Source organism: Aotus nancymaae, unplaced genomic scaffold (genome assembly GCF_030222135.1).
Source record: "Aotus nancymaae isolate 86718 unplaced genomic scaffold, 86718_ANA_hifiasm-v0.15.2.pri h1tg000077l, whole genome shotgun sequence".
In the NCBI taxonomy this organism is placed as follows: Eukaryota; Metazoa; Chordata; class Mammalia; order Primates; family Aotidae; genus Aotus; species Aotus nancymaae.
In genome coordinates, this window is record NW_026988492.1 from 2,171,284 (window position 1) to 2,191,862 (window position 20,579).

Below are 20,579 nucleotides of genomic sequence, written 5' to 3' on the forward strand. Positions count from 1 at the left end.
TTCCTCTTATATCATGAATCTTGGAGAAAATTTACTATTATAAAATTGAGAATCCCATACACATTTGTTTAGCTAATTGGGTACATATGCTAACGAAGAATTACAGTCAACTTGAACTTCATGGAACTAGCTGAGAATAAATATGCTCTTGAACTTTTAATATAATTATTTTTGAAAAAACACAATTTAACTTTATTTGCCGAATCAATAGTCTTTTGTCTGAAAGTTTTCAATTGTGCTTTCTTATCTGCAGACTCTTATAATAAAGAACTATAACATATGCATTGGTTTTAGAGAGAAAATTTGCCATTTACACTTACGTGAAATGAATTGTGGTTCTGTGATTTCCGCTCTAATCTAAAGGAATTCTCCATTTTTATTTACCTTTTTGGCCTGCTTTATCTCATTCATTGAAGTTTTTCTAAAAACAAATTAAGATTTAAGGTTTTAACTTGGTGTTCCTTTAAACTTTCTCCTTTTGGCGTTCATGCTTTCAGTGGTCATAGTTTCTGGGCTTATGTAGGTAGTTGCTGTCCCCCCATGGGCTGTACTCAGGGAGGTTAGAGGTTCTTGTTGATGAAACCCTATTCTGTCCACTCATTCTGCTTTCCCTACCATTGTGATGTTTATACTGTGTCAGCTTTTATTAAGATGAATTATAATCATTTCCATACAGCTGGGTAACAGTTGTGGTAGTTTACATTAGCAACGCAAAACTCAGACTTACTCAGCCAATTTGGATGTCAGTAAAACATTTGTTACTTATTTTCAGTTTTATCATTGGTTGTAATTTATAGTTAGAATTGAAAATGTTAACATGTGTGACTGCGTTTGTTTTAATTAAGTGTATAATTAGGCTAATGAACCTTGTAAAAATGTAGTGATGCAATCCTTAATATAATCTAAGTAGTTAAATTTCTAATTATGCATCCAAAATCATGTACAAAGATGCAGCATTTCAATGGCTTGCTTTGTGCTACTGTAGCCTTCCTTGTCTTTTTTTTAAAGAAACATTGTTCGAAAATGAAGTCTTGAAAGAAATATGTGTGTAACATACTTTTTTATTAGAAATATTATTCAGAAGTGAGATTTGTATGCGATAGATATAGTGTTTTCTTCTTTTTCAAATTTTGAAGAAAATACAGGAAACTAGGAAGGAAATAAATCTGGGGATGTTTCATATCTATCAGGAAAAATCCATTTGCTTGAAAAGCATAAAGCCAAGTAGGGTTTACCTTAGATTCATAAGGAAGGTAGAGGAGATTCTGTTTCACAAAACCTCCTGTAGTCATTTTTTTTGAGGGGTGGGGTGAGGACATAGTCTCGCCCTGTCACCCAAGCTGGAGGGCAGTGGCTCAGTCTTGGCTAACTGGAACCTCCACATGCTGGGTTCAAGTGATTCTCCTGCCTCAGCCTACTAAGTAGCTGGGACTACAGGCGCGTGCCACCACACCCAGCTAATTTTTTAAAAGAGATGGGGTTTCACCATATTAGCCAGGATGGTCTCAATCTCCTGGCCTTGTGATCCACCTGCCCCTCAAAATGCTGGGATTACAGGCATGAGCCACCGTGCCCAGCCAGTCATTTCTTCTTAAGTGTATACCACTCCACTAATAAGTGCCCAAGTATTCTATGTTTTTTCTCCTAGCATAGACAATCTGGGGTTGTTCTGCTCCTGGAACATTTCCCCAAACAGAGCTTACTCCAATTCCTCCTTTCCTGACACCTACCTTTTTTATTTTTTGCATAATAAAAATTTAGGGTGGAACATGGGTGCCCCAATAAGGAATTCTGGCATTAGCTGCCAAGAAGGAAAACTCTTCTTTCTACCACCATATTGACATGCCAAAAATGTTTAAACTTCATTTACTTTGATCACTTTCTCTAATAGAACTGTTGCAGCAGCCACACCCTAGGCAGTCAGTCCTTTATTACTTTAGAGCAAACTCTAATTTCTAGTTGTTTGCAAAATATATCCCTAAAATTTGTTTTTAATTATATTATTTGATATAGCTTTAAGTTGAAAATGGGGGGTGTGGAAATATATCTGTTTGTGAGCATACATTTTTCAGGAAAGTGTCTCCTCCTACTACTTTTGATTTCCTTCAGAGGTTCTTTTCATTCTCAGTCTAGCTGTTACCAGTTCAATTTTTGTGTGTGGTTTTTTTTTTTTTTTTTTTTTTTGATCATTCCCATTCCTTTGTAATCATTTTCACCTAGTGGAGTAAATGAGATAATTTTGCAGATTGTACCACTTTCCTTTTAAATTAATCCATTCTTTTTGAGAGAATGATTCTAATAGTGTGGTTAAGTACTTAGAAATCAGCAGGCTACTAACTTCACCTTAATTCAGTCTGTTCCCTTGATTCCCTGATCACTTGCTGTGTCAGTCAGGGTGAAGTTTTTCTCTTCTGCAGTCTTCTTCCTCCCTCTTACTCCCAGCCCCCCATCAGGTCTCTAGTACTGAGTAAAAGGAATCTGAGATTGTTAATGACTTGTAACAATGTTGGTTGCTAAAGCCTCATTTAATACATTTCTATTATGTTTTCTGTAAAGGTATAGTGTGTTTATTTATGATCTGTAGCATTTGTACTGTATGTTAGCATTACTGATGCATTTGGCCATAGATGAGGACTTATTTATAAAGGCAATCATTCAAGAAAGAAACATGGTATACTTTTTTACTTTGGATTGTTAGTCTAGAATGATTAACAGAAAAAAACACATAGGTTTAAAACAGAAAAATTGAGATGAATATAAATCTGTTCATCTGCTTATCTGAAAAAAGTTATTGATGTTTGAATTAAAGAGCAGATTTCATCTGGGCACAGTGGCTCAAGCCGGTAATCTCAATACTTTTGGAAGCCCAAGGCAGGAGGATTGCTTGAGTCCAGGAGTTCGAGACCAGCCTGGGAACCTGACTCTTCAAAACAAACAAACAAACAAACAAACTAGCTAGGGATGGTGGCACACCTCTAATCCCAGCTACTCAAAAGGCTGAGGCAGGAGGATTGCTTGAGCCTAGGGGTTTGAGCTTGCAGTGAGCTGTGATTGAGCTCACTATACCTCTAGCCTGGATGACAGAGCAAGATTCTGTCTCAAAAAAATTAAAATAAAGATAAAGTAAGGATTTCAAAGTTACACTATTTTAAACTGTCATAAATACTGAGAGGATATATCCAATATAGCTTTATAAATTTAAATAAATGATCAGTGCTAATTAACTGCTAAGTAATTTCCATTAAAGACTATATAGATATATATATTTTTTTTCTAAAAATGTTCTATGGGCTATTTTACATTACACAAAATATTTCAGAATACATAAAAATGTACTTATTATTAGTCACTTTAGATTGCAGTAATGTAGTCATATTGAGAAATCGCTTATTATTTCACCAATTAAAAACTCATTAACTGGAATGAGTCTTGGTAGGACATATTTTTATTACAAGGACTGAAAGCGTACATATTCCAAAAGTGTGCTTGGTTTATAGTGGTGGCTTTTAACTACAGCCGTGCCACCTCACATGTGGTTCTGTTATGATTACCTGTGGGTGACTTAGACCTCTTTTCCTTCAAGATTTTCATTGAAAGCAATGTGGCCAGATATCTTCTGCGTGTTCTAGTGGTATCAATCACTGCGATTTAATTTGATTTCTTGTATTAATCTTCCTCATTTATTGGAACCATAGATATATCTTAACAATTCCTTTGATTCCTATGATAGAACACTTTGTTCAGTTGCAGATAGAAACAAACAGTAGGGAATCACAGGAAGATAAATTATGGACATGATCACATTTAAATAATAACTTAATTTTTGGTTTGGCATATTATGGAATCTCTTTCTCCCAAATATGAACTGAGCATTAAGTTGCTCCTGAAGGTAAATCAGTGTACTTTATTCTTACCTTTGATTTGAGATAATTTTATATCTTTATATAGTTCTAATACATGACAGTAAGTAAGTAAATATTACCTACATAATACTGTTTTTACTGGTCACTAATATTTTTAGACTCTTATACTAGTAGGTGCTGATTCTTAACTGCTACAGTTACAGTTCTTGCCAGTTGATAGGTTTGACTCGAGTAATGCTGCCTCCTTATATTTATTAATAAAAATTAGAGTGAAATTAATGACCTTATGAATATTCATAAAGAAAACCCACAAAATAACAAGTGAAATAGGACTTTTGCCTGAGTTTAATTCATTTCAATTTCGGCGTATCTTTAGTAGAAATGATACTTCCATTAAGAAAGGATCTGAATCTAAATTCTGTTCACTTGTATTCTATTTTGCAAAAAGCTTTATAGAAGTAGGAGACTTGTTTACCTCAGCTAAACTCAATCATGCCTTCCTTCAGTTGTCATTTATCAGGACCTTACTACTAGCTAAGTGCTTGAACTGCCGAATCTTATGTTCTCTGCTAGGAGTTCACAATGCACTAATAGAGATAAGGTATGTATATAACAGAAGAATGTGACATATGTCCATGGAACAGATACAACAGTTACTGGAAAGGTATAGAAGCAGCAGCTATCTATTTTGCTTCATTTCTGGTGGAAAACATATACAGTTGACTGCAAGTTACAATTCTCTTGGGAATCATATAGACATTATTTGAAAATTAGGGTGTCTTCAATTTTAATTTATGCAGGATTCTCAATTTTAGTGTCTGTCTAGGCATTTTTGTCTATTAGAATTGTGAAAGAAAATACAAATTTTGGAAGTGCAAAAAATAAGTTCTTATAAAAATTTTAATATCATGATACAAATTTATGCCAACCACGAAGTAATTAACAGCAATCAGGCCAGATGCGCTCGCTCACACCTGTAATCCCAGCATTTTGGGAGGCCGAGGTGGGTGGATTACCTGAGGTCAGGAGTTCAAGAGCAGCCTGGCCAACATGGTGAAACCCCGTCTCTACTAAAAGTACAAAAAAATTAGCTGGGCGTAGTGGTACATGCTTGTGATCCCAGCTACTCGGGAGGCTGAGTGAGGAGAATCGCTTGAACACAGGAGGCAGAAGTTGCAGTGAGCCAAGATTATGCCATTGCACTCCAGCCTGGGGACAAGAAGGAAACTCTCTCTCCAAAAAAAATAAAATAACAGTAAAACAATAATAACAACAATCAGAGCTAGGTTAAGACCCCTGTTGCTTATACTGTGACTTAAAGAAGTATTTCCTATTTGTCCCAGTCTATATAGAATGTCCTGTCAGTTATGAAGTTGGTGTTCTAGAGCAAGTAGGGGTCTCTCAAAGGTCATTCACACTTTTCTCTCAACCTCAGTGAGTACATATATAGAAGAAATGAATGGTGATTGGCATTATTTGAACCTCTCACTGATGTTTTTCTGTTTGGTCATTTGTTTTTCCAAATGGGAATATTGGCAATAAATGACTTACTTTTGGGAGACCTAACAGGTTTGAAATTCACAATATTAAGCACTGTCAAATTCAAATGCAAAGCACGGAAACTCTTTTATTTCTGAAATCTTTCCCATTATCATTCTCAAACCTTCAGTGTGATGAGGTTAGCTTTTCCTCATTACCTTCACTTTCATAGAAAGACAGAGGTTGCAGCCGTCTTTTAAGCTAGCGTACCAGCTGGCTTAAAACAGAAAATTGCCCAAGCCATTCACAAATACGTGCTTATCCATGCTCCATGCTGCAATACTCACTCAACCATTAGGCAGGCTCTGTTAGGGGCATTTGTAAATATAGAGAGTGTTATAGCTTGTTCTTGAAACGTAATACTGACGAGCCAGAAAATGATTTCTTACATTTATGGAAGGGATCCATTTTTATATATCATTTAAACTGTTGTGATTTTTGTCTGTTGTTTAAAAATGTATGAATAGTGATTTTAACATGCTCCTTTGTAAATATAATACCAGCATTAAAGTGGTAGGGCAGTGTGCATGGTGGAGATGTCACATGTGTAATCATTTGCATTCTTAATGTTCCAGAACCCTGGGGTTATTAGTAAAACGGTTGGAGAAAGGTGGTAAAGCTGAACATGAAAATCTTTTTCATGAGAATGATTGCATTGTCAGGATTAATGATGGCGACCTTCGAAACAGAAGATTTGAACAGTAAGTGTGTGCTCGCTGCACTTCTTTTCTTACGTGCGTTAGGCATGACAGAGTGCAGTCAGTTGACATGCTTCAAACTGCATGTCTGTGATCTCAGCCTGTATACTGGAGAGAAATATTTTCTACCATTAGCTTTTAAAAATCTAATCATACTCATAGTAATTAATATCATTAGACTGTATTTCAAAATGTCCTCTGATGGATATACTCTTAAATAGCATGGCCCCCATTTTGGCTTTCAATTCTGCTGGTTCCTCACCTTTTGGAAAATTGACAGTGTGCCCATTTTTATCATACTTTAACTCACATGTCTATCTTTGCTGCACACAATTTCCCTTTGCTGCACACAAATAAGCAGATAAAGCTCCTTTGCACCTCAATATTGGGTTGTATTCAGATATCCTTTGTCTTGATTCAGACCGTTAGTCAATGAAAAACATAAAAGTTGGCCAGTTCTTATAAAATAAGGCAGGAACAAACAGAACTCTTAAGGACTTGGAGGAGACGTGACCAGGGAACCAGCATGAGAAAGAGCTGCTTCCCAGGCTGGTTGTATGGTTGCACTGTGACCCACAGCTGTCAACATTTTGAATTATTAAGGTTGGATTGCTGTTCTTGAGATTTTTGCATATACCAACTTAATAAATAATTAATAGTTACTTTCTGTAGTCTTCTAAGTGTATGTGTGTTTAAAAAAATTTAAATACATATCTAACCCAATCCAAGATTCTAATATAATTATAAAGCTATGTCTTTCTTTGAAAACTTAAAAGGAAATATTTTGTAATGTCTATAAGTTGTATTAGACAGTGTTGTAGAGAGAAGGTTGCATTTGGTTTCTGTTATTGAAATTATAATACCTTTGTTGTACTTAAAACGTTTAATGACTTACAGTTGAGAGAACAGAATTTTTTTCTATAGTTGTAGATAATTTTCTTATTTTTATTGAGAGAATGAGAAATTTATATTTGAAGAAACAGCTATTTGGAGATGAGAGCTGCAAACTTGATTGATAAATGAGTTATTAGAATTTTGCTTTTCAATTTCAACAGCCTGTCAGGTCCTATTGCTTAATTAGTATACTTAATTAAGCTCATAATATCTTCTAGTCTGCCAGTCTTAATTTGCTGATTTTCTATTTTTTCTCAAACCCAGAGCACAACATATGTTTCGCCAAGCCATGCGTACACCCATCATTTGGTTCCATGTGGTTCCTGCAGCAAATAAAGAGCAGTACGAACAACTATCCCAAAGTGAGAAGAACAATTATTATTCAAGCCGCTTTAGCCCTGACAGCCAGTATATTGACAACAGGAGTGTGAACAGTGCAGGGCTTCACACGGTGCAGAGAGCACCCCGATTGAACCACTCGCCTGAGCAGATAGACTCTCACTCACGACTACCTCATAGCGCGCACCCCTCGGGAAAACCGCCGTCCGCTCCGGCCCCAGCACTTCAGAATGTATTTAGTACGACTATAAGCAGTGGTTATAACACCAAAAAAATAGGCAAGAGGCTTAATATCCAGCTTAAGAAAGGTACGACCTATCTTGTTTTTGTTTTGTGGAATTTCTTTTCCTTCCTTAGTAACAGCACAGAGGAGTAGAAATGGAATTTATTTTAAAAGTCAGCCTACTAACCCAAAGCACCCTGAATTTTATCTCATTATTTTGTGAAAGAACTGATACATATTTTTAAAGCTACTTACCTTTTAACATATTTAAAATTATATTTCTTATATGTCTCAGGTTTATTTTGCCATGTAGAAATTAAAATGTAAAAGTGCAGAGAATAAGACTTTAAAATATGTCTATGAGAAGAAGATAGCAGTTACTACTGCAGTAAAATTTTTGATTGTGAATGAAAATGGTTTCAGGACATTGATATCAAACACAGAACAGTAGTCAGGATCTGACCATTTTGACTGCCCCACTTGCTGTCTAAATACAGCCCTCAAAGAGAACTTCGGAGGTCGTGCACTTCAGTTCGGTATTTGCTATGGGGAGTGACCCATTTGTGTGAAGCTGCCAGCAGTTCAGAGTAGGTTGCTGAGAAGCCAGGCCATTGGCTCTTGTCTTTTGTTTTCTTGTATTACTGCATTACTTCCCTTTCTTTTTTCTTTTCTTTTCCTTTTCTCTCTCTCTCTTTTTTTTTTTTTTTTTTTGAGACAGGGTCTTGCTTTGTTGCCCATGCTACATACAGTGCAGTGGCGCAGTCATAGCTCTCTGTAGCCCCCAACATCCTACGTCAGTCTCCTAAGAGCTGGGACTATAGGCATGTGCCACCACATCTAATTTTAAAATTTTGTAGTGATGGAGTCTTGCCATGTTGCCCAGGTTGATCTGGAACTCCTGGCCTCACGTAGTCTTTCTACCTCAGCCTCCCAAAGTGCTGGGATTGTGGGAGTAAGCCACCATACACAGCCCTGCTTCTCTTTCTTATGGTGATGTGAAAGTCATGATGGCGATTACTGATTCTTCATACATCGTCCATCAATTTATGTATTTTAGTACCCTTCCTGTATATAGTGGATCCCTGCATATAGAGAGCGTGCTCTTGTAGTTTGCCTCCTTCAAAGTTCAGTGCAAACTATTGGACTTGACTTTATGATTTTCACCCAGTGTTTCCAGGTACCAAGATACAGTTTTACTGTTCATGATCCATTTTAGCTGAGCATTTTCATATATTTTTAAATCGTGTCTTTCAAAATGGTATTATTATAAATAATATATATCTTTTATGGGCTCAACCAACAACTCTTACAGTTGGATGGAAATGATTCCAAGAGGGGTTCATTATTTCCTCAGGTCACATGGCTGTGGGCCACAGATTCGTACTGGAATGTTTTCTGTATCCGAATATTCAGACCATTCTTTCCATGGGGGGTAGCGTTTACAAGGTTGTAAACTCTGAGACTGCTTTCTCCTTTCTAAATTGTATTCTTTCATTGAACTTTATGTGAACCACAAGTTTCTTATTTCTGGCTACTGGCTTTTAAGCTCTAAATACTTGGTTGACATGATCAGGAGTTGACAGCTTGCCTCCTTGCAAACACAGAGGCGTATCAACAGAAACCCCTTTAGCTCTGTCAATTCCTAAATGAGAGAAATATCACATCCTCTTTCCTCCTTTTGCTCTACTTAAATCACAGGCCCTTGTTTTTAACCAAAAACATGTCAAGAACCACAAATAGACTTGTATAAAAATTAAAATTCTGTGTGAGATCTCTCAATAAAGGTACAATAGTTTGCTTCACCATTGTCATAAAGATACTGGTTCATAAATATCTTTTACTTTTTATACTGATACAGCAATATTCATTTAGTTAATTACAGTTCTTCAAAAATTAGGATATTTGACAAATTATGATATAACATGAACTTTTCAAATGAGGTGATTTGGCATTAAAAGTACCATTGTTTTGAATACAGATATTATTTTAATAGCATTTAATGAAAAATATGATTGCAGTTACACAAGCTAATTTAGAAAGGCTATGCTTAATCACTGGAAGTACAAACAATGGTTTTAAGTGTTTTCCACACCTTAAGTAATGTTAATGATGTAGAGTCCCATAGATCTATCTTGATTTTAATTTACCAACTGTGAGAATGTATGACAAAAAGCACATGCTGCCTGTGCATGCTGCCAATACCTAAATATATTTTATATAAAAATTATGTTTACTATAAATGTGAGAAGAATGCTGATTATCTTTGATTAGGACTAAATACATATATTTTAATAATAATGATTGTAGGAGAATTGAACAGGCTTTTCTTGTAGCTAGCAGATTTTTTTTTTTTTTACCAGTTATTGCATTTCTTAGTGAAGTACATTAAAAACAGGGTGTGTCAGTATTAAACTTCAGATTGAGTTCAAAGTGAGCTAATGGGCTTTGAGTGGCAGCAGTTCTTCAAAAACTGGGATCAACTCTTAGTAAACAAAAGATGCCAGTATAATGTTTCTTCGGCCTAATTTTGGAGCTATATTATATAACATGACAATAGAATAGCCCCAGTATACTTGCTTCCATAATTATGATTTCTTAATATTTAGTGCCATTTTGGCATTCTCAAATACTCTGCTCTTTTGTAGAAATTAGTTTTTTAATAAAGTCAGAGGAGAAGGTCAGTAATCTGTTTCAGTCAGTTCAGAATGTTTTGTTGGCTTTGTTAAATGAAATTGATATCTACTTATCTTTCCTTGAAAGGTCATTGCCTGAACTTTTAGCTTACAGATTTAGGGGTTATTGCTGATATTTTAATAGTATTGAGGTTCCTATAACAGCATTCATCGTTCATAGAAATTACTATTGCAAAAGGAGAATAATTTAGAATTCTTTCTTAGTAAGTGTTGTTGCAAGTCATTAGTTTTGTGAAAGCAGAGAGATATGGAAAAGTCTCCGCTGAACAATTACAAACATTTCATATGAACAATATGCCGTTCAGGTCTTCAGCATGGAAGACGTCAGAAATTAATAGTCCAGGAACCCTAAAGTGACTTCAGACTAGAAGTAAATTAGTGCCTTATTTGATGTTGAGAGTATTGATTGTAGGTTTTGCTACAGGAATAATTTTGGAGTTTTTTTCTGTATTTCTCCTTTAATGTTTCTTTAATCTACATTTTTATTCACCCATTTTTTGTTCGCTTTTATACTTTTCATTACAGTTTTATACTGAGTGCTGTATCAGATTAATGTGCTCTTTTCTAGATTTTTCACCTTTACAGATCTCTTTATTCTTCCCATAATGAGCAAGTATTTGCCTTAACATTAATTTAACTGAAATGGATACTAATATCCTAAGAAGTAACTTTTTAAAAAAGCTTAGGTAGAAATCATTATTAGAAGTATTCTAAAAATTTTACGATTCATTAGAAATGTATCATTATCTTCACAGTTTTTCCTGGGCAATCTTTGGCTTATTGCATGTTGATTCCAATGACATACAAACCCTTTTCTGCATTGTATTGAGCATATAAGACTGCCTGTAAATAAAGCTGCCAAAGAAATGAGAATTTAAATTCTGTGACTTAGCAGAGTAATTTTTAAATGCATCATTCATTTAGTACCTTTAAACATAATATGATGATCCCCAGATTTGGTAGTCATGATCTGAGATGGATTCTTCACTGAGTAATTTGCCTTTTTTGGGACTGGTGGGTTGGGAAGGAAATATACCTAGTAAGATTTAGATGAATTACAAGTGAACTAGGCAAAGATAATATGGTTCATGGTTTATCCTCTTAGTAAATTGCTTTGAATAATTATGATTTTGGGGGAGGTTTCATTACCTGTATCTAGAGATATCGTTCATTTCACTATTCTTTTCCATCTCCCTGGACATTTTTGTCTCCCTTGCTCGTACCTCTTACCCTTAAAATTTGGATGTCATTATTGCACAATAATACTTGAGTTTTGAGGTACTGTGGGTCTTAACGGAAGTTTTTTTCTTTTCTTCATGTAGTGAATTTCCTATTCAAAGATTATATTGATTTAAAAACCTTTAGCAGTCATATTTATGTATTAACTTCCATCTGTCTTTGAGAAGATTTCTGTTTCTTCTTAGATTAATAACTGTTGATATGTAAACCATTTAAACCTTCCACAACGTAGTAGTCTATTTTGAAAAATTTATCACAACTTTTAAAGTGTTAGATGAAATGTGGACCACTGTGAAAGTTACAAAATGTCAAGTTGAGATAGAGTCTACTAGTGCAATATACCTGTAAAATTCAAGGTATCTCATTTTATTTACTTTTCTTCCCCTGTCACATACTTAGGTACAGAAGGTTTGGGATTCAGCATCACTTCCAGAGACGTAACAATTGGTGGCTCAGCTCCAATCTATGTGAAAAACATCCTCCCCCGGGGGGCGGCCATTCAGGATGGCAGACTTAAGGCAGGAGACAGACTTATAGAGGTAAGTGCCATCCCCAAGCAACATGTTCCCTAATTCCTGAAATGTTCCATTTCCAGGAGCCAACTTTTAAAAACATTTTCATAAAATACAAAATTAAATTATATACATTTTAGCAGAAGTATACGTCACAGAATGTTGTGTTTCTGTTTTACGTTTACATTTTCCATGTTATCTTTTTTACATATTTTTAATTGTTAAAATTTTTTGTACAGTCTCACTGTGTTGCCCCAACTGGTCTTGAATTGCTGGCCTCAAGTGATCCTCCTGCCTCCCAGTATGCTGGGATTACAGGTGTGAGCCATCGTGCCCAACCCTTTTTTCCACATTATTTGATGAGAAATTATCTTTCCATTTAGTTTTTTTTAAGTGAGATAGAGTCTCACACTCTGTTGCCCAGACTGGAGTGCAGTGGCACGATCTTGGCTCACTGCAGCTTTCACCTTCTGGGTTCAAGTGGTTCTCCTGCCTCAGCCTCCCTGGTAGCTGGGACTATAGGTGTGCCCCACGACATCCGGCTATTTTTTTTTTTATTTTTCATAGAGACAGGGTTTCACTACATTGGCTAGGCTGGTCTCGAACTCCTGACCTCAAGTGATCTACCTACCTTGGCTTCCCAGAATGCTGGGATTCTAGATGTGAGCCACTGTGCCCAGCCCCGTTTAGTTTAGTTATAAATTTTTAGTTACTCAGACATTTAGTTTATGAGGTAACATTCTGTCATATAAAATGTCTATAAGGTTCCATTTCTAGATGGCTTTATATTTATGTCTGGCAATATGAAAATGTTATCCACTTTGTATTCAGAATGGAGACAGCTGAAATAAATGAAAGCAGTGTGTCTGGATAAGAGGAGCAAGGAAATCTTGAAGTGGCAGCGTGGAGAATGAATTGAGACATAAGAGTCAAATGTCAGGAAAGAAAAGAAAAATCGTTTTTGAAATTTTTTTTCTGTCTTCTGAGTTTGGGTTCATTGGTATTTGAAGCTGCCTTAGAAATACATAAACCTACATAATTTGTGTTTGTGTGATGGTTTGCACATAAAGGAGAGAAGGAATATTGAAAAATGTATTTTTAGCCATTTTTCTTAGTTTTTTTTTCCTGAGAAAATGTAGTTGTATTTTTATTAGCAGATACTGTGTTTCCTAATTAACTAGTATTCAAATACTAATGCTAAGATAAACTTTTACCACATTATTCTTTTTTCTTATAGTTTCGTATGTGGTTTCTGTCTCTCCAAATTGAGTTCTCCTGAAGAATTTTTGTAAAGTAGGGTAGGATAGGGATAATTTCCATATTTTTTTCCATCTACATTTTGGGCCTAGCTTCTTTACATTGTATTCCCACTGTTTTGCTCTTGTGCATGTGACAACATATTTTAAATGGCACAGAAGCTAAATAACAGATGTTTGAGTACAAATTATGTTTAGGGTCCTGCTTCCTGAAAAGGCTGCTTGTCCTTGGGGTATAAATTGAGTGGTACATTAGCCCACGTCTGTAGTCGTAGCTTATTTTATTTGTAAGAGTCTGTTGGGACTTGAATTCAGTCCTCCTGTCTTCTGAGTCCAAAAAAGTATGTCTATCCTTTTCTGCCTCTCTCCCTCTTTCTTTCTTTCTAAAGATAATTGCTTTATTGTTGAATCACTTTTTCTTTTATCACATAATTGCTTTACTTTCAACATATTAGAAAAACTTTTTTGTTTTAAAGCAATTGAGGAAGACCTGCGCTCTGTATGTCTTTAGAGTTAGGCTTTATTTCCATAGCTCTCAGCTTTGTCTTAAAATGGAAACTTCATTTTTGCATGTTTTAAGCCCAACCTTCTAGTACCTATAGTGGTAGCTATACAATATTAATACTTTAGGCATTTTCTCTGAATGTCCAAATATTTAGAATCATACAGAGAAAAAAGTATCAAGTGACCTCATTGTCTAGATTTTTTTTTTCACTTTCTTTTGTTTGAGTACAAATTATGTTTAGGGTCCTGCTTCCTGAAAAGGCTGCTTGTCCTTGGGGTATAAATTGAGTGGTACATTAGCCCATGTCTGCAGTTGTAGCTTGTTTTATTTTTAAGAGTCTCTGCTGGGACTTGAATTCAGTCCTCCTGTCTGCAATTCCTTAATAGTAGTTCCTTGAGCTATATGAGGTTGACTTTTATCGAAGGTGAAATATTCCGAAACATATTTAACTACAGGAAAATTTTGATACTGCTGTTTTTTTTTTTTTCTTTTTTTTTTTTGAGACAGAGTTTCTCTCTTGTTACCCAGGCTGGAGTGCAATGGCGCGATCTCAGCTCACTGCAACCTCCACCTCCTGGGTTCAGGCAATTCTCCTGCCTCAGCCTCCAGAGTAGCTGGGATTACAGGCATGCGCCACCATGCCCAGCTAATTTTTTGTATTTTAAGTAGAGACGGGGTTTCACCGTGCTGACCAGGATGGTCTCGATCGCTTGACCTCGTGATCCACCCACCTCGGCCTCCCAAAGTGCTGGGATTACAGGCATGAGCCACCGCGCCTGGCCTGCTACTGCTGTTTAAGTTATAAACTTATTTGCCTTGGACAAAAAGTCATTTTTGTCTAACAGGAAAATGTAGAATACCTTTTAAAGGAAACGTATGCTCTCATTTCTGTGCTTTTGATAGTGATGTTATACTTCTTGTGAGATAATAAGATTCCCTAAGAATAAGTTGTTTTAACTTTTTTTCCCTTTTTGAAGTCTCTCATAACAATGAAAAAATTTCACGTGAAATATTGCTTCCCTACTAAAAATATTATTATTTTGTAGTTGTGTTTCTTTAATGTTTACCTTTAGAGGTAAAACGTTTTCTTTATATTTCTTTATATTTGTCAGTAAAACTTCATTGAAAATGAAAATACTGTACCAAAATATTTTTTATGTGTTTTTATTACCCTTTATAAGAGCAACACCTATTTTGGTATAGGAAAACCTATGATGCACAAGGCCATCAAAATATCTCAGTTCTAAGCCAGTAAGTTTTGTGTTAACTTGACATTTTTGAAATATTTATTACTTGTTAGTTGTCAGTGCCCTGGTTGATTGTCACTTGGGTTTAATGATGAACACTGAAAGATTGACCACTTCCTCTCTTCTAGATATCTGGTCTTAGTTTCTTTATTAGCCACAAAACCTCAGTGGTTCCCAAATCATGGCAGAATTGTACATGAAATGAGTTATGTTCCATAGCAGATATGGCCAGTCTGAGAGAGAGAGAAAGAGAGAGAGAGAGAGTGTGTGTGTGTATGTGTGTCTCTCTGTGTGTGTGTGTGTGTGTGTGTTTCTGTTACTTGTTTGCACAGGATTACAGCTGAAAACTTTTTTTTTGTTTTGTTTTAGGTAAATGGAGTAGATTTAGTGGGCAAATCTCAAGAGGAAGTTGTTTCCCTGTTGAGAAGCACCAAGATGGAAGGAACTGTGAGCCTTCTGGTCTTTCGCCAGGAAGACGCCTTCCACCCAAGGGAACTGGTGTGTAAATTTAGAGTAGATGAAAGATTTCTGATGTGCAGCAGCCAGGGGTCTGAATTAGTTACCTGATGGCAAATGTTTATTGAGACATTTTCCAAGGAGTTTCTATATCTTATATTTCTTTCAGCCCTCATTGAATACAAACATTCTTTTCTCTAATACTCCCTTAGTTTCAGAAATGGATATCCACAGTAATGAATGGAGGGGTATTTAAACATCAGGCTGTAGGGATATTTTTGAGGGCATCAAATGCTCATCACTGTACACCCTCAGATGGACTGACTGAGTACAGAGACACTGATTATTTCAGAACTGTCACTCCACAGACTGTCGCTGAAAGCTTGCCATCTTCCACACTGCATATGACAAATTTTCATATTTCACATTTTCATAGTTCACTAAGCCAAATAGATGCTTGCTTGCTTGCTTACTGTTAAGTAATAACCTTTCAAAAATTATTATAAAAAATAAAAAGATCTAAGTGGCAATAAGCCTCATGGCTATTAATTACAAATAAAGGTCATATTATTCAGGAATACATGAGGAAATGAAAAGACATTTGTAACCTTTGCAACCTATCTCCTTCACTTTTCATGCACACATTAATACATCTGAGCATTTACATGATATTGGTGTGAATGAAATAATTGTCTTAAATTTACATGGTTCTGAGTGTTTTTCTGCAAAAGTACTAGGTTTCACTGCTATATAAAAATGACATAATTGGAGGAGTTGACTTTGTCTTTTGAGTGATAAGGAAATTGTTTTATTTCAAGTACAAGGGGTATTTTAAATATTGCAAAAACAGATTCTACTTGGATCATTTTGAAATACATTCTTTTCAGCTAGCTTTTAGCTCTAAACAAAAATGAATTTGTATAATCTAGAGTGACAAGGTTTTAGGAACGAGTTTTCCAAATTTGTCGTATAGTCCTAATTCTCTTAAGTTGTGTCTTCAGGTATGGATGTGTTATGATAAAATTTATATTTTATTATAAATAAAATAAATATTTTTATTCTCTATATAAACTATGTATTTCTGTAAATATTAATTATAAATGAAAATAAATTTTAGTCATGAATATCTCATCCCCTGGTTATGCACAGGTCTTCAAACTTAATGTGGATTTTGTGGAAATTTCAGACTGTGATACGGTTGAAAAGTGAACACTTTTGTTTTAAGTAGATTTTGAATAAATTATGAAAACTTCTTTATATTTAAAAATGTTTAATGCATTATTTCTCAATTTAAATTCAGTTTTTGGTTCTGCCCCCACTGTTATCCAATTTTGTGCTTAAAATGCCACCTGATCCTAAATCTGGAGATGTCTCTATTAAATTGTAAATGAGCACTTAAAAAAAAAAACAGCTAGCTTTCCATGTGATTTGCTGAAGCTTTAATTCTTCCTTAGTGTCTCGGAGTGCACTAGTTAGCATTATTAGATTGCCAAAGCCTAGACACTGCTCTTAAGCAGTCTTTTGCAGACTTAGTGCCAACATATAGCCAGCTTAAGGTTATTCAGGTTCTTCATGTCCAATTTTTATCTTCCAGGCTTCTGTTTTTCCCTTCTGCTACCTACTTTTTTTTTTCTTGGTTATGTAATTTATTGCTTGTGAGCTTTTCATTAAGGAGTATGCCAGTAGGCCGTCAGTCTATTATGCATGTTGCAGCTGCTTTTTCAAAATTTAAAAGCATAAGATCCTGAAAACTTAAAGGGAGGGGGCATTTAAAAATAATCTTTGAATCCAGTAGACATAACTACTTGCCTCTGTTTGGGGTGTCTGTGTTTAAATTCTGTGTGTCTAAATCTAAATATTTTAATCAATCTGTGCCTTTTTTAAATAAATCATCCTTGTAAATTCCTAGATAATTAAGGCAAGTCTACATTATATGAAAAAAAAATCACATTTATTCTCTGTGCAACATTTTAAAGTATAAAGCTGTGGTTCAGACTGTGGTTCAAACTTATTATCTGCTCTAGCTATCAAGTGATTCTATACCTTAAAACTTTGATTTGATTGGGAAATTTTAAAAGCAAAATTAGAAACAGTGCCATGATTAGGAAAGCAGTTTGGTGAGACTTGTTTTCCTCCAAATAATGAATTCATGATGTACTGTGAATGAGCAAATAAAAATGTGTATTTAGAAAAATTTCTTAGAACACACATAAACACACACATCAGCAAAAGGTCGGAAGACAGAGTATTATATCAGCCATCATATAATTACCCTTTATATATTTTGTGGATTTTAAGAATCAACAAAATTTTCTTTAAATCATTGTGTCCCTGTGTGTTGACGATGGCTTTGGTCAGTCTGTATTTATGTTTTTCTTCAATTCTTCTAGAATGCAGAGCCAAGCCAGATGCAGATTCCAAAAGAAACGGTAAGAGCTTTGTCTTTTGAAGGATGCAGAGATGTTGGAAAGATACATTGAACTAACTTCTTACTAATTTAATATGAAGTTACTTGTCCTGCCTTTTCCTGGCTCATAATAGTTAATACATGGGTTTTTTAAATGCCAAAGTGGTCTTATTTTAAGGTGACTTATTGTTACCACCCCAAGTGGAGTATATTTTGGATTTTTTTTGGTCAGACAGACACAAAAAAGAGAAAGACCTTAGAGTAATTTCCTATTCACTTGCATAATAAGATCCAAAGCTTAGTTATTTGACATATATGCAAAATATTTAATGAGTTTTGAAATGCTAAATTGTAAGTGGCCATAAAATGCAAAGAAAAGTTTAATGAGTTTTGAAATGCTAAATTATAAGTGGCCATAAAATGCAAAGAAATGTTAAACAAACTTGATTCAGTCATGGAATAAAAGGAAGGGCTAAGAGAATACAATAAAAAAGTATACACAGGAAAATTAAAGGGATGTGTATTAGGCTAAGCATAGTTGTTAGAATAACTCTAAAAGGGAGAATTTCTTTTAATAAAAGTTAAGGACTCACAGCTCACGTTAAAATGCAAACATAATTGCATCCTGTTTAGAAGACAAGTCCTGAGACAGACTACGGATAAAAGAGTAAGCTTAGTTCCAGCAGGCAGAACTGGCACAATAAAAGGAAGGATCACTCTATCACGCTACATTGGCGTACAAAGGGCATTTTATATTGACATGATAGAAATTCTAACAACCAGGATCTTTTTTCTTTTTCACGTCAAACGACGTAGCACAAAAACATTCATTCTCAAACTGTTGTAAATAGAAAATATAGCAAAGTCATATCCATAGTAGGTATATCAGTATGTTCCCTTCCAAAAATTGTTACGTTGTTGACTAAAAAAGCAAGAATATAAATAATTTAAATAACTAAAAAAGTAAGAATATAAATAATTTAAATAAAAAAGCTGTACAGGTTTTATTTTCTGTACAGCTTTATAAACAGATAACTTCGAACTAACAAACAAAATGTTGTTTTTCAAATATTCCTTCTTTTTTTGTCTAGTATTTCATAACTCACTGCAGCCTTGACCTCCTAAGCTCAAGTGATCCTCCTAAATATTCCACAATTCTGAAAACAAATGACAAATTACATCTTGAGGGAAAAATCAGTAAACAACCTTGAGAATATTCTACATTAATAAGTATGTGTTATAGACAATTCCTAGCTTTAATTTTTGGTTTATGAAACAAATAGAGCCATTATATCTCATCAAAATCACATTGATATTTGTGTGTTGGGGGTAGATTAAGCAAGGGGAAATTGGACAAATTGATTCTAGATAATAAAATGGGGTACAGTCACAATTTATACTACTCTTTGAAAAGACATTAATTATGACAAAGTATAATGTAAAGCTACAATACCTGAAACAGCATGGCATTGCTACAGGGGTGAACAAATGGATCATTGAAACAGATTAGGGGTTATAGAAACAGACATTATGATATGTATAGGTATGTGCATGTATGTTAAAGATGGCACTTCAGATAAGTAGCTTTAAAAGGATAATTTACTTAGTGTTTATAACAATTGCCCATTCACCTAGAAACGTTAGCTTTTTCTCATCATATATCAAAATAGATGGAAAATATCTGTAAAAGAAAATAGATCCATTAAATCATTTACACACACACACACACACACACACACACACACACCCCTTTTGTATCTGTACCATGACATTGTTGTAGGATAATTGCAAAAGGAGGAAGTATTTGCAATGTGGTCCTTGGGGGAAGACCTATTCCTTTATGGTTTAGGATGAATATCATAGAACATTTTGGGAAACACAGTGACTTTTCACACAAGCTAATCTATTAATGTCTAAGAAAATCTGAGCTGGAAAATAGTGCTGTAAGTAGTAAAGATAGGCATATTCTTTCAAAACATGTAGTCAGGGCCAAGTGCAGTGGTTCACACCTGTAATCCTAGCACTTTGGGAGGATCACTTGAGCCCAGGAGTTGAAGACCAGCCTGGTAAACATAGCGAGACCTCATCTCTACCAGAAAGTTAAAAATTATCAAAAAACCACATAGTCCTGTTGAAGAAACTAATGATTGACTGTGAACTTCTCCATCACCAGAGGGAAAGAAGCATCTTTTGACGTGGTATTCTGTTAAGAAATGCCAGATGCTTTTCAGTTCACAAGTTGTGTGTTCATGGTAGCATGACATGGCAACTGGGAATCACCTTAAAAAAGGAAGTCATGCATACTTTTACATGGATCTGACTTCTAGTTACACTTGGGGACTTTTTTTCTAATACGAGTTTCTCAAACTAAGTTAAAAGCGTAGTTTAGTTTAAAATATTGTTTGTTTCTTAATTTTTTGTTTGTTTGTTTTTTTGTTTGTTTTTTTTTTGAGACAGAGTGTCGCTCTTGTTACCCAGGCTGGAGTGCAATGGCACGATCTCGGCTCACCGCAACCTCCGCCTCCTGGGTTCAGGCAATTCTCCTGCCTCAGCCTCCTGAGTAGCTGGGATTACAGGCACGCGCCACCATGCCCAGCTAATTTTTTTGTATTTTTAGTAGAGATGGGGTTTCACCATGTTGACCAGGATGGTCTCGATCTCTTGACCTCGTGATCCACCCACCTCGGCCTCCCAAAGTGCTGGGATTA

The 20,579-nt window shown here is 35.2% G+C and overlaps 1 protein-coding gene across 20 annotated transcripts in view; it reads left to right on the plus strand.

The window, feature by feature from the left end:
- Positions 1-20,579, plus strand: part of PARD3 (par-3 family cell polarity regulator) — a 704,358-nt gene that overhangs the window by 421,768 nt on the left and 262,011 nt on the right. For 13 of the 20 annotated variants that reach the window (XM_021665196.2, XM_021665212.2, XM_021665198.2 and 10 more), the window contains 5 exons: positions 5,978-6,103; positions 7,259-7,641; positions 11,888-12,027; positions 15,378-15,506; positions 17,855-17,893. In XM_021665196.2, the coding sequence (XP_021520871.2) occupies positions 5,978-6,103; positions 7,259-7,641; positions 11,888-12,027; positions 15,378-15,506; positions 17,855-17,893 (817 nt within the window). The remainder of the gene's footprint in view (positions 1-5,977; positions 6,104-7,258; positions 7,642-11,887; positions 12,028-15,377; positions 15,507-17,854; positions 17,894-20,579) is intronic. The other 7 variants (XM_021665202.2, XM_021665207.2, XM_064368472.1 and 4 more) reach the window with 1 other exon arrangement.